Raw genomic sequence first — 14,464 nt, 5'->3', positions numbered from 1 at the left:
TTCAGTGGTTTGTCTTATTTTAAACCTCTTTCACTCACTTTTTCATACTTCCTTTTCAGTCCTTTTAAGAATTCCAAGGCCGGGCGCGGTGGCTCAAGCCTGTAATCCCAGCACTTTGGGAGGCCGAGACGGACGGATCACGAGGTCAGGAGATCGAGACCATCCTGGCTAACACGGTGAAACCCCGTCTCTATTAAGAAATACAAAAAACTAGCCGGGCGAGGTGGCGGGCGCCTGTAGTCCCAGCTACTCGGGAGGCTGAGGCCGGAGAATGGCGTGAACCCAGGAGGCAGAGCTTGCAGTGAGCTGAGATCCGGCCACTGCACTCCAGCCTGGGTGACAGAGCGAGACTCCGTCTCAAAAAAAAAAAAAAAAAGAATTCCAGTTCCAGCTGGGTGCGGTGGTCCACGCCATAGTCCCAGCACTTTGGGAGGCCGAGGTGGGCGGATCACCAGGTCAGGAGTCTGAGACCAACCTGGCCAACATGGTGAAATCCCATCTCTACTAAAAATACAAAAATTAGCTGGGCATGGTGGCAGGTGCTTGTAATCCTAGCTGCTCGGGAGGCTGAGGCAGGAGAATCGCTTGAGCCTGGGAGGCAGAGGTTGCAGTAAACGGAGTTTGTGCCATTGTACTCTAGCCTGGGTGACAGAGTAAGACTCGTCTCCAAAAAAAAAAAATTCCAGTTCCTTCTGGATCATAGTTCATATTTACCTTCTTCTAATCTTTCAGCATCTCATAAAAACTAAATGTAACATACAACTGAAGTCTTTACCCTGAATTAACATAAATGCTTTAACAAAAATCCTTAACAAAATGAAGTTTATTTTTTGGTTTGAGACAGGGTCTTACTCTGTTGCCCAGGCTGGAGTGCAATGGTGCAATCATGGCTCACTCCAGCCTCGACCTCCTGGGCTTCAGCAGTCCTTCCCTGTCAGCCTCCCAAGGATCAGGGATGACAGGCTCACACCACCATGCCCAGCTAATGTTTTTTATTTTTTGTACAGACTTCGTTTTGCCATGTTGTCCAGGCTTGGAATTAAGTTTTATAAAATGTAACTCTGGTACTGGTTAATAAAACTAGACTTTTTTTTTTTTTTTTTTTGAGAGGGGGTCCCTCTCTGCCCCCGCTTGGGTGGCGTTGGGCGGTTTTTGCTTACTGCAAGTTCCGCCTCCTGGGTTCATGCCATTCTTCTGCCTCAGCCTCCCGAGCAGCTGGGACTACAGGCACCCACCACCATGCCCAGCTAATTTTTTGTATTTTTAGTAGAGACGGGGTTTCACCGTGTTATTCAGGATAGTCTCGATCTCCTGACCTCGTGGTCTGCCCACCTCGGCCTCCCAAAGTGTTGGGATTACAGGCATGAGCCACCGTGCCCGGCCGACAAATTTTTTATACCAATGATTTTCATGAAAGTAAAACACTAGTTTGAATACATTTTATTAAAACATCCAATTAAAAGAACGAACAAGGTTGGGCATGGCTCACATATCATGGTGGCTATAATCTCAGCACTGTGGGAGGCTGAGGCGGGTGGATCACCTGAGGTCAGGAGTTCGAGACTAGCCTGGCCAACATGGCGAGACCCCATCTCTACTAAAAATACAAAAATTAGCCAGGCATGGTGGTGCACACCTGAAGTCCCAGCTACTCAGGAGACTGAGTCAGGAGAATTGCCTGAAGCTGGGAGGTGGAGGCTGCAGTGAGCAGAGATCATGCCACTGCACTCCAGCCTGGACAAGAGGGAGACTGTCTCAAGGAAAAAAAAAACAAAAAACGAAAAACAAAAAGGCTGGGTGCCATGGCTTACATCTGTAATCCCAGCACTTTGGGAGGCCGAGGCCGAGGCAGGCAGATCAGTTCAGGTCAGGAGTTCGAGACCAGCCTGGCTAACATGGTGAAACCCTGGCTCTGCTAAAATACAAAAATGAGCCAGGTGTGTTGGCAGGCGCCTATAATCCCAGCTACTCAGGAGGCTGAGGCAGGAGAATCACTTGAACCCCCTTAAAAAAAAAAAAATCCTAATCCTAACCCAGAAATAAAATGGCTCTACTCTAATGAATGGGAAAGTTTGTAATCTTTGAGATTTTATATATATAAACATATATAAAATCTATGTGTGTGTATATATATGCACTGTCAGTCAAATATTCACATTCTAAATGACTGTCAGAAATATTCCATGGAAACTTCATCTCTGAAGATTATACATGTTTAAACTGAACATCATCTATCTACAGCAAATCACACTTCCCATCTTTGAACTAAAAGGAACCAGAACTTACCCTACCTCCTAACAAGCAATATTTGGTCCTATTACTTCTAAACTATTGCAACCAGAATTCCAGTAACCAAAACATTTGCTGTGTTCTCTAGGCATATCAAGTGTTTTATTTAGACCATTCTGAGGATTTTGCTTTAAAGGCTTTACATGCAGCATTCAAGTATCTCTTAATATAAGACAGTCTAGTCTTTCAGAGATCATGTATCATCAAGGTCTGTAGAGTTTTCACTGTCATTTGCAACAAGAGCTTCTCTGTTCTCATAAGTCCAGAAGCCATTCAAATCGATTAGAATGGTGGTTACTGTGTCTCCTTGATTACTGTTGATTAAATCCTGAAGAGAGATTTTCAAAGGATCCTTTGGTTTTACCATGTCAAAGATTTCATCCTGCAAGAGAAAAAAAATACAATGAAATTTGATCCACTTAATTTCTATCACACGTCGTGATCCAAAATTCAGGGCTGTCTGCAGCCACTGAAGTATGGAGGAATAAAATTGAGGGCTGCCACTTGGGCTTATGTTAATTTTTTGTTCTACTTTTTTTCTTTTCCATTTAACAGGCAGTTTCCTTTTCTCTACCTACAATCACAAAATTTTATTGGATAACTCCTTAGCTATGTGATAGCTGTCCTTCATTTTGTAGATGAAGAAACCAAGGCTCAGCATCTAATCCAGCTACATAGGTAATTAGTGGCAGAACTATTTAATGCAGTGTTCAGGGACTGCATGTTAACTAATTTCTTACATATTTTTCTATTGCCTTTCTAATTGGTGGTGAAACAAGGTTTTGTCTGTAGTTTTTGTTGTTTTGTTATGTTTTTGAGATGGGAGTCTCGCTCTGTCATCCAGGCTGGAGTGCAGTAGAGCAATCTCGGCTTACTGCAACCTCCGCCTCCGGGGTTCAAGCAATTCTTCTGCCTCAGCCTCCCGAGTAGCTGGGACTAGAGGTGCACACCACCACACCCAGCTAATTTTTGTATTTTTAGTAAGATGGGGTTTCACCATATTAGCCAGTCTGGTCTCAAGCTCCTGACCTTAAGTAATCTGCCCGCCTTGGCCTCCCAAAGTGCCGGAATTATACGCGTGAGCCACTGCACCCAGCCTTGTTTTTTTTTTTTGAGACAGAGTTTCACTCTTGTTGCCCAGGCTGGAGTGCAATGGCGTGATCTCGGCTTACCGCAGCCTCTGCCTCCTGGGTTCAAGCGATTCTCCTGCCTCAGCCTCCCAAGTAGCTGGGATTACAGGCATACACCACCACATCCAGCCAATTTTTGTATTTTTAGTAGAGATGGGGTTTCTCCATACTGGTCAGGCTGGTCTCAAACTCCTGACCTCATGTGATCCACCTGCTTTGGCCTTCCAAAGTTCTGGGATTACAGACGTAAGCCACCGTGCCCAGCCCCTTCTTTTTTTGTGTGAGATGGAGTGTCCCTCTGTCACCCAGGCTGGAGTGCAGTAGTGTGATTTTGGCTCACTGCAACCTTTGCCTCCCAGGTTCAAGTCATTCTCGTGCCTCAGCCTCCCGAGTAGCTGGGATTACAGCTGCGTACCACCACACTCGGCTAACAAGGGTTTGGTTTAATTTTTTTTGCTAATGGTTCAACTCAATTAAACATCTAAATGTTTCAGAGATAGTGACAAAGCTTCATTTCCAATATTGATGTCAACATTTTATTAGGATAGGAGAGGAGTTCTTCTTTCTGGATATGCATTAGATATCCAAAAAGAAGCTAAATGCTGCTAAAACTTACTGGAACATATAGAAGACCTCCTTCTATATTATGAAGTGTACAACAGATATTTACAGGGAATTAGTACATGTTTTCTAATCTTTTTGTAGTAAAATTACTACAAAATTTGTAGTAAAATAAAATTTGTAGTAAAATTACTCAGGTGAACAGGCTCTTTGAGGTAGCATACTAAAAAAAAGTGCCTGAACCTAAACAGTTTCCAAGGTAAAAATTCAGTTTACAGTTGAATAGACTGCCGTAGGATGTAGACTGTACTGACTGTCTTAATTTTCTTTTTTTTTTTGAGTCGGAGTTTTACTCTTGTTGCCCAGGCTGGAGTGCAGTGGCGCGATCTCAGCTCACTGCAACCTCCACCTCCCGGGCTCAAACGATTCTCCTGCCTCAGCTTTCCGAGTAGCCAGGATTACATGCATGCACCACCACACCCAGCTAATTTTTGTATTTTTAGTAGAGACGGGATTTCACCATGTTGACCCGGCCGGTCTTGAACTCCTGACCTCGGGTGATCCGCCCACCTTGACCTCCCAAAGTGCTGGGATTACAAGCGTGAGCCACTGCGCCCGGCCCCCTGTCTTAATTTTCAATTAAAATGAATGAATGCCTCCAATGAGAACATAGTGATGACAATACTAAAATTATAAACTATATAAATAGTCCAAATGTGGTCTCAGTTCATAATGATTTAAGTATCAGTTCAGAACAAAAAGCAAATACTTGATTCAAATAGTACTTCATTACTTGCTTTCATATAAAATTTCATGTAATACAAATGACTATCTCACAATTATCTGGTAATACGTAAATTAAAGGAAAAGATAACCTTGACATCTTGAAATGAAACAGGATCTTGTCCGTGGATTTTCATTAGTTCCTGTATGGCCTGTATTTGATAGAAATAAATCTAAGTAAAAAATGAAATACACAACATCCCCTCTCTTGCCCCACAACCCCTTTCTACTTATAGTTCCTTTCCTATCAGACCACAAACCTCATCATTCTCTCTCTCGACAATCTTTTTAGCTTTCTTGACCTTATTCCATATCAATGAGCAAAACCTAAATTCTCAGTGTATTGACCTTTTTAGACCTGTATCTTAACTACTGAGAACTTCAGGAAAAAAAATAAAAAGACTACAGATTGCTGCGTCTACATAGGAATGTTCTCCAACCTCAAATGGACCCTCAACATGGCATCACAATTATTCTGTTTGATCTGCTCCTCTCATTTTCCACGAATGTTATTCCTGCCTTCACTATTAAGACCCCCAATCTACTGTCTCCCTTCCTACCCTACACTTTGCTTTCTACGTAATACAAGAAATGGAGGTAGACCTCCCAAAACTCTTCCTTTTTATAAACTTTAACAAAAAAATGAAGAAACTGCTGTCATCCAGTGGGACTACAAAATACTTCAGGTGAGCATTATTCAGTGGAAATGTGAAGTTTAAAATTCTTCGTGAATAGTCAACTAACTTTGTTCCTAATGCCTACTCTGTATGTGTTACCACTGATAATCAGAGTATCCATAAAGGAATCTCTTTGAAGTAGATAAGCATCTGAGTACATGCTATGTTAATATAGTAATAGGCTTGGATGGTATGATCTAGAGGGAATCATCCAGGCCCAGCTTTATCACTAGGATACTGATGTCCAAATGCTCTATGAATAGCCCAGGATTATAGGGCTCAGCACTGGATACTTTTTTTTTTTTTTTGAGACGGAGTCTCGTTCTGTTGCCCAGGCTGGAGTGTAGTGGCCGGATCTCAGCTCACTGCAGGCTCCGCCTCCCAGGTTTACGCCATTCTCCTGTCTCAGCCTCTCGAGTAGCTGGGATTACAGGCACCCACTACCTCGCCCGGTTAGTTTTTTGTATTTTTTAGTAGAGACGGGGTTTCACCATGTTAGTGAGGATGGTCTTGATCTGACCTCGTGATCCACCCACCTTTGCCTCCCAAAGTGCTGGGATTACAGGCATGAGCCACCGCACCTGGCCGATAAATTTTAAGTTTAATAAAAGCATTTACTTAACAGATTTCAGAAGGAAATCAAGTCTGTTTTTAGTTTTTTATTTCTTTCCTATTTAAAAAAATATAAATGAGTTAAAGCTGATTTGATTAGATATAAAATAAAATTATGTATATGTCAGGGGCTGTACTACCATTGGAAATACAAATATGTGATAAATTCTGTACTTGTGACGAAAAACTTGTAAGATGCTAAGCAGTTCAGAAAAGGTAGCTCCTTTCCACAGAAATTTTTATAGACTTTGGTAGTTGTATTTTTTTTTTTTTTTTTTTTTTTGAGACAGTCTTGCTCTGCTGCCCAAGCTAGAATGCAGTGGCGTGATTTTGGCTCACTGCAACCTCCGCCTCCTGGGTTCAAGTGATTCTCCTGCCTCAGCCTCCCAAGTAGCTGGGATTACAGGCAAGTGGACCCAGTTATTGGGGAGGCTGAGTGGGAAGCCTGCCTGAGCCCAGGAGTTGGAGGTTGCAATGAGCTATGATCATGCCACTGCACTCCAGCCTGGGTGACAGAGCCAGACCTTTTCTCAAAAAAAGAAAAAAAATAAATAAAAATCACGAGTTAGGTAAAATGGTTACTAAATATTTAATTTACACAAAATGATACATCTTTAATTTGCTCCTTTTTCTAATTTCCTAAAGTAGATGCTGATTTTAGATCTTTAACGTTTTCCAATATATACATTCAATACTATAAATTTCCCTCTAGCCACCGCTTTTGCTGCATCTCACAATTTTTTTTTTTTTTGAGACAGACCCGGCCACAACCAAATGATACCTTAAGGAACAATGACTCACTTATGCAAATGAGACTTACCCTAAAGAAATAATTAAGTGAAAAGACATTCAGATATCCTTTGTTCTCAATATCAAGCAGTTTGAAAATATACTGTAGAGCTGCGGGTTCCTTTCTGTTTTCTAATGCAAGGACAAAGTCCAAGTAGGTCTTATAGTCCTGCAGAACAGAAAATAATGTTCATTAGAGGCCTTAGTTGAAATTAACTTTCAAGTGCATATTAAGATTTGAAGCTATTTTGCAATCAAAGGTGGCAAATTTAATTTTTTCCCTAAGTTATAAAATGAGAAATCCATTTATATACTTAATATTGGTTTCTAGGAATTTTTTTTATTTTTCTTGAGACGGAGTTTCACTCTTGTGAAAGGCTGGAGTGCAATGGCACGATCTTGGCTCACCACAACCTCCACCTCCTGGGTTCAAACAATTCTCCTGCCTCCTGAGTAGCTGGGATTACAGGCATGTGCCACCATGCTGGGCTAATTTTGTATTTTCAGTGGAGACAGGGTTTCTCCATGTTGGTCAGGCTGGTCTCGAACTCCCGACCTCAGGTGATCCGCCCACCTCAGCATCCCAAAGTGCTGGGATTATAGGCGTGAGCCACCATGTCCAGCCACAGGAATTCTATATATAATCTGCACAGGACAGTTTTGAGGACATAGTTTTTTTTTTTTTTTTTTTTTTTTTGAGAGATGGAGTCTCGTTCTGTCGTCCAGGCTGGAGTGCAGTGGCACAATCTCAGCTCACTGAAACCTCTGCCTCCCAGGTTCAAGCTATTCTGTCTCAGCCTCCCAAGTAGCTGGGAATACAGGTGCACACCACCATGCCCAGCTAATTTTTATATTTTTAGTAGAGACAGGATTTTGCCATGTTACCCAAGCTGGTCTCAAACTCCTGACCTCAAGTGACCTGCCTGCCCCGCCCTCCCAAAGTGCTGGGATTACGGGCATGCACCACTGTGCCCGGCCCTAGTTCATTTTTTTCTGAGAGATTTGCTGTGTTAAACTATAGTTTTCTTTCATTATTCATAAAACAAGAACATTATTCTTGTTTTTGAGACAGGGTCTCACTTTATCAACCAGGCTGAAATGGTCACTACAACCTTGATCTCCCAGGCTCAAGCAATCTTCCCACTACAGCCTCACAGGTAGCTGAGACTACAGGTGCACGTCATCAAACGGCTAATTTTTAAAAATTCTTTGTAGAGATGGGGTGTTCCCATATTACCCATGCTAGTCTCAAGCTCTTGGGCTCAAGCCATCATCTGGCCTTGGCCTTCCAAAGTGCTGGCATTAGAGGGATGAACTACTGCATCCTGCTTCAAACTTTTGAAACAGATAATACAGTGACTAAGTTATAAACTTGTATCTTCATTTCAGTGCAGTTATTTTGAAAAACTTATCATCTGGAATGAACAGAACAGCATACTTTTTTTTTTTTTTTTTTTTTTGACGGGTTTCACTCTTGTTGCCCAGGCTGGAGTGCAATGTTGTGATCTCGGCTCACCACAACCTCCGCCTCCCAGGTTCAAGCCATTCTCCTGCCTCAGCCTCCTGTGTAATCTGGGATTACAGGCATGCACCACCACGCCTGGCTAATTTTATATTTTTAGTAGAGAAGGGGTTTTTCCATGTTGGTCAGGCTGGTCTCAAAACTCCCAACCTCAGGTGATCCACCCACCTCGGCCTCCCAAAATGCTGGGATTACAGGATTGAGCCACCATGCCCAGCCTCAGAACAGTATACTTAAACTGCTATTTTAAAATATTATTTAAAATTTTTAATTCGGATTTCCAGTAAGAAGCTGTCTTGAGATTGCCAGACATTTTACAGTGAGCTGACACTGTTCTCATCCATAAAAAGGCAAAATGTAAAGGCCAGAAAGACATAAAGAGAACAGAAAGCCTTCCCTATAAAAACAGGATACTCATAGATTTTTTTTTAATGGTAAAAAGTAGTAAAGTAATTGGGAGATTCTCACTTAGATAAAAATTTTATATTCTTAGAAAAGTTCCTTTCTGCATAAATTGCAGTGAAGAGTTAAAGAATGCAGATTGTGATCTGACTTCATCCACAGTTGTGGCCTCTGATTTTCTTTATTCACCAGGAATTATTATATTAATAGTACAAGCTCCTCACTGTCTACTGTTTACAGCTGTGGGAGTTACAAAATAAACTTTCTGTGCCTTTTCCCCTCTTTTCTTTTGTTGTTAATAATGGTGTTATTTAGCAAACTGCTATTGAAGCTAAATGATAAAATGTAAGACCCCCATTCTCATGACAATATGACTATTTTTTAAGCATAACTGCTTTGGGAAATTTATCACATTCTTTTTTTTTTTTTTTTTGAGACGAGTCTAGCTCTGTCACTCAGGCTGGAGTGCAATGGCGCCATCTCGGCTCACTGCAAGCTACACCTCCTGGGTTGACACCATTCTCCTGCCTCAGCCTCCTGAGTACCTGCAACTACAGGCGCCTGCCACCACGGCCGGCTAATTTTTTGTATTTTTAGTAGAGATGGGTTTCACTGTGTTAGCCAGGATGGTCTCCATTTCCTGACCTTGTGATCTGCCCGCCTCGGCCTCCCAAAGTGCTGGGATTACAGGCGTGAGCCACCATGCCCAGCAGGACATTTATCAGATTCTTAACCCATGTTTTTAGCAGCAAAAATGGTGACTTTAAAATGCTGTTTAGAATTTTCCTTCTCAAGTATTTTGCATTGTCATAATAAAAAGACAAGTCCATGTTATCTTCAGCTGCTCATATAGCCACTTCTAAAGACTAATACACCTGATTCTCAGAATTAAATCATGGCATATGTGTTACTACATCTGACCTGGTAATTTAATGACAGAACTATCTAAATGAAAATAGCCATAATAATTTACTGTTTCAGCTTTTTTTTTTAAGAGACATGGTCTCACTCTATTGGCCAGACTGGAGTGCAGTGGCCTCATCATAGCTCACTGCAGCCTCAAACTCCTCAGATCAAGCAATCCTCTTGCCTCAGCCTCCCATGTAGCTATACTACAGGCACATTCCACCCATGCCCATGTAATTTTTTTTATTTTTTGTAGAGACAGTCTCGCTATATCGCTCAGGCTAGTCTTGAATGACTGGCCTTAAGTGGTTCTCTGGCCTTGGCCTCCCAAAGAGCTGGGATTGTAGTCATAAGCTACCAAGCCTGGCCTCAGCTTTTTTTTTTTTTTTTTTTTTTAACTAGAATGCACTACTGTACAATAGGTGTACTGACAATGAAATCAACAAAATAAGCTATTTGCCCTGAGGCCATAATGTAGATGTTTTTAAGTGAATTTACATATAAGACCAAAGGCTCTGAATCTCAAGTAATTTGATCAGTTTACACATTTCAAAGACACTGTTACACATTAATATAAATAATGCTGGGCCGAGTGTGGTAGCTCATGCCTGTAATCCCAGCACTTTGGGAGGCAGATCACCTGAGGTCGGGAGTTCAAGACCAGCCTGGCCAACCTGGTGAAACCCCATCTCTACTAAGAATACAAAAATTAGCTGGACGCGGTGGCATGTGCCCATAATCCCAGCTACTCTGGAGGCTGAGGCAGGAGAATCACTTGAACCCAGGAAGCAGAGGTTGCAGTGAGCCGAGATCACACCACTGCACTCTAGCCTGGGCGACAGAGCAAGACTCTGTCTCAAAAAAAAAAAAAAAAAAAAAAAAGAAAGAAAAGAAAAAGGGCTGTATTACATCAAGAAAAGGGTTTCTGGAAACTCTGGGAGCCCAAACTTTTTAAACTTAGTAGCAGATTTAAACCACTACCATTTCTCCATCATAAGTGAGACACTCCTGGAAAACACGGTCTAAGAAGACATTGGTCATGGTAGCTGTTCCATAGCGTGAGAGTTCTTCTTTACTGAGCATGCCATTGTGATCTTTATCAAGATTCAAGTACTGGCCTTGGAAAGAAAAATAATAAAGACACTTATGACCACAATACAATTTTAATCAGAAGAATAGACTAACAAAAAGTTCTTTTTCTTGGTTAATATTTTGATTTTCAAACTATTCATGTTACGGTTAGGGTAGGGGCCTATGTATAATACTATCAGCTACCTTTGCAATCTTGATCAGAACAATCCTTGGGCTAGAAACAGCCAAAGAAAACCCATCATGAATGCCATAGTCTAGGATGTTTCACTTACATCACTGTTTTCAGTTTGCAGTCTTTTTAAACATTCCTAGGTTTCTAAATTAAATGGAGGTAAGAGGCGAACAAAAAGCACTGAAATGCCAGCACTTGAAAGTAGAGATAAGAATGCCAAAAGGGGCACTTTGGGAGGCCGAGGTGGGTGGATCAGAGGTCAGGAGTTCCAGAGCAGCCTGGCCAACAGTGAAACACCATCTCTACTTAAAAAAAAAAAAAAAAGCCGGGTGTGGTGGAAGCCTGTAATCCCAGCTACTTGGGAGGCTGAAGCAAGGAGAATTGCTTGAACCTGGGAGGTGGAGGTTGCAGTGAGCCAAGATCATGCCACTGGACTCCAGCCTGGGTAACAGTGTGAGACTCCATCTCCAAAAAAAAAACAAAAAAAAAAGCCAAAGGAGTCCAAAGATCACCCAACAAGATAATGTAGAATAGCTCCATCAGTAGATCCTGGGAACAGCATTTTATCAACAAAGCATGACAACAGCTAATGTTCATAATGGTGCTCCTGAGTCAACAAGGATCAAATGACATTCTATTCTATTGAAAAGAAACTGTGTAACTTAAAAAGGGTTCTGCTGGATGCAGTGGCTCATGCCTATAACCCCAACACTTTGGGAGGCCAGGATAGGTAGATTGCTTGAGCCCAGGAGTTTGAAACCAGCCTGGGCAACACAGTGAGATCCCATCTCTAAAAAAAATTTTAAAAATTAGCCAGGCATGGCGCCTGTAGTCCCAGTACTGGGGTCGGTGGGGTGGGGTGGGGGCACTGAGGTTGGAGGATTGAGCCCAGGACTTCAAGGCTGCACTGAGCCATGATCGTGCCACTGCACTCCAGCCAGGGTGAGAGAGTGAGACCCTTTCTTCAAAAAGGTTGGGGAGAGTCCAAAAAGTTAAAACATTGGTATTTAAACAAGTAAATTTTGGTAATGTACAATACTAGAGCTTAAGGTAATTAAATGCTTTGATCTTAAGCTATATCAGTGTATGTATGTATAAAACTGTCCTCTGAACACCAATTACCTGAAGAAGGGATAATTCAAATATTAGCATTATGATAGGAACATACCATAAACTCTTAGGGCAGAAGGAGCAGAAAACCAGTTTGTTTCTTGACTCTCCTTGGACAGTTCCTCATCCCTTAGCTAATGGAACATAAAGACATAATTAGAAGATAGCAACTGTCAAGTGATACAATTAAGTAGTTTAAAAACATTTACCTCCAATAAATCATCTAGGAAGCTGCATGCTAAAATATCTTGAATTTTTATCTTTCCTTTAAGAACATAAAGAAACACAATTAATTTCATTTTAAGAGAAGAGCAACTCAATTAAAAAAATTTTTTTCTTCACAAAAGCAATCACACAATTGATATTTTAAAGCTTCTAGCTCTTATGTTCCAAAGTTCTTATTACATATTGTTACAAAGAGAGAAATCTCCGCCGGGCGCAGGAGCTCACATCTATAATTCCAGTACTTTGGGAAGCTGAGGCAGGTGGATCACCTGAGGTCAGGAGTTCGAGACCAGCCTGGCCAATATGGTGAAAGCCCATCTCTACTAAAAACACAAAAAATTAGCTGGGTGTGGTGGTGGGCGCCTGTAATCCCAGCTACTCTGGAGGCTGGGGCAGGAGAGTCACTTGAACCTAGGAGGCAGAGGTTGCTGTGAGCTGAGATCAAGCCATTGTACTCCAGCCTAGGGAACAAGAGCAAAACTTCATCCCTACCCCGCAAAAAAAAAAAAAAAAAAAAAAAATCTACAGGCAACATTTAATAACATCTCTACTTGTATACCTCAACTATATAAATCTAAGTGCCAAATTCTAAAATTATAGTGATGTCAGATTTTCAAAAAAGTTTGTGATTATAGATATAGTACTGCTAATACACGAACAGGGACACTGTCTCCATTTATTTTTGGTAGGTTCTGGACTAGAAAGCAATACACAGGTGTGGTTTAAGAGCAGACAGATGAGAGTTTGTTTTCTTCTTCTTCTTTTTCTTTTTTAGACAGATTTTTGCTCTTGTTGCCCAGGCTAGAGTCCAGTGGTGTGATCTCTGCTCACTGCAAACTCCACTTCCCGGGTTCAAGTGATTCTCCTGCCTCAGTCTCCTGAGTAGCTGGGACTACAGGCACCTGCCACCACACTCAGCTAATTTTTTGTATTTTTAGTAGAAACGGGGTTTCACTGTGTTGGCCAGGCTGGTCTCAAACTCCTGACCTCAGGTGATTCACCCATCTCAGCTTCCCAAAGTGCTGGGATAACAGGCGTGAGCCACTGCACCCAGCTACTGCTGCTTTTTTGTACAGAAGAGGTCTTGCTATCTTGCCAGGGCTGGTCTTGAACTCCTAGGCACAAGTGATTTCTCACATCAGCCTCCCAAAGCACTCGGGTTACAGGTGTGAGCCACCTCACCCAGCCCAGATGGGAGTTTAAATGCCACTTTTAAATATGTAACCTAGCTAAATCTTAGTTGCCTTACACATAAAATATGGACAATAATGTACCTTCCTTATGGGGTTATGAGATGACAATGAATGAATCCATGTAAATGCTTAGCATACTACATAACAGTCAAAACATCTGATATTATTTTGTAAAATTTGAAAGAAAGTGTATATGTGTGTACTTAGAGTAGAGGAGTTCAAAAAACACTGTCAGCTACCATATGCTGTGATTGGATTCATAACTGGATTTTTTTTTTTTTTTGGACACAAGGTCTGGCTATGTTGCCCAGACTAGAGTGCAGTGGCACGATCTTGGCTCACTGCAACCTCTGCCTCCTGGATTCAAGTGATCCACCTCAGCAGCTTCCCAAGTAGCTGGGACTACAGGCGCGTGCGCACCACTATACCTGGCTAATCTTTGTAATTTTTTTTCTTTTTTTTTTTTTTGAGATGGAGTTTCACTCTTGTTGCCCAGGCTGGAGTGCAACAGCGCGATCTCAGCTCACCACAACCTCTGCCTCCCGGGTTCAAGTGATTCTCCTGCCTCAGCCTCTCAAGTAGCTGGGATTACAGGCGTGAGCCACCGTGCCTGGCCAATTTTTTTTTTTTTTTTTGTAGAGACAAAGTTTCACCATGTTGCCCAGGCTGATCTTGAACTCCTGAGCTCAAGTGGTCCACCCAACTCAGCCTCCCAGAGTGCTGAGATTACAGATGTGAACCACTGTGCTGGGCCCACAGTTGGATTTTCAAGGACAGAAGGATAATCAAGCACTTTGATTTGGACTTCTCTGTCCTTTCCTCTGCTCCAGTTACATGTATTTAAGTCTGGGCAGGCTTGAACAGTTAATAAAACATACTGTTAATGAGGCCATATTTACCAATCCGATCCCCATAGAAAATGAGAAAAATATGCATCACTGGCTAAATGGCTCTCATATTTCCAAATACATGTTTTTCATCAAAAAGAGAACAATTCTGCA

At 41.8% G+C, this 14,464-nt stretch overlaps 1 protein-coding gene across 4 annotated transcripts in view; it reads right to left on the bottom strand.

Moving 5' to 3' along the window:
• Positions 1-2,360: 2,360 nt before the first annotated feature.
• The window catches only part of PPP2R3C (protein phosphatase 2 regulatory subunit B''gamma), a 36,351-nt gene continuing 24,247 nt past the window's right edge, over positions 2,361-14,464 (bottom strand). For 2 of the 4 annotated variants that reach the window (XM_021941129.2, XM_021941128.2), the window contains 6 exons: positions 12,255-12,310; positions 12,104-12,179; positions 10,653-10,789; positions 6,873-7,010; positions 4,856-4,915; positions 2,361-2,671 (listed from right to left, as the gene is read on the bottom strand). In XM_021941129.2, coding sequence (XP_021796821.1) covers positions 2,483-2,671; positions 4,856-4,915; positions 6,873-7,010; positions 10,653-10,789; positions 12,104-12,179; positions 12,255-12,310 — 656 coding nt within the window. In that variant the 3' untranslated portion in view covers positions 2,361-2,482. The remainder of the gene's footprint in view (positions 2,672-4,855; positions 4,916-6,872; positions 7,011-10,652; positions 10,790-12,103; positions 12,180-12,254; positions 12,311-14,464) is intronic. The other 2 variants (XM_003901700.4, XM_021941126.2) reach the window with 1 other exon arrangement.

The sequence above is a fragment of the Papio anubis genome, chromosome 7, assembly GCF_008728515.1.
Source record: "Papio anubis isolate 15944 chromosome 7, Panubis1.0, whole genome shotgun sequence".
In the NCBI taxonomy this organism is placed as follows: domain Eukaryota; kingdom Metazoa; phylum Chordata; class Mammalia; order Primates; family Cercopithecidae; genus Papio; species Papio anubis.
The sequence above is the reverse complement of the archived record's forward strand: the minus strand, read 5'-3'. Positions and strand labels throughout refer to the sequence as shown.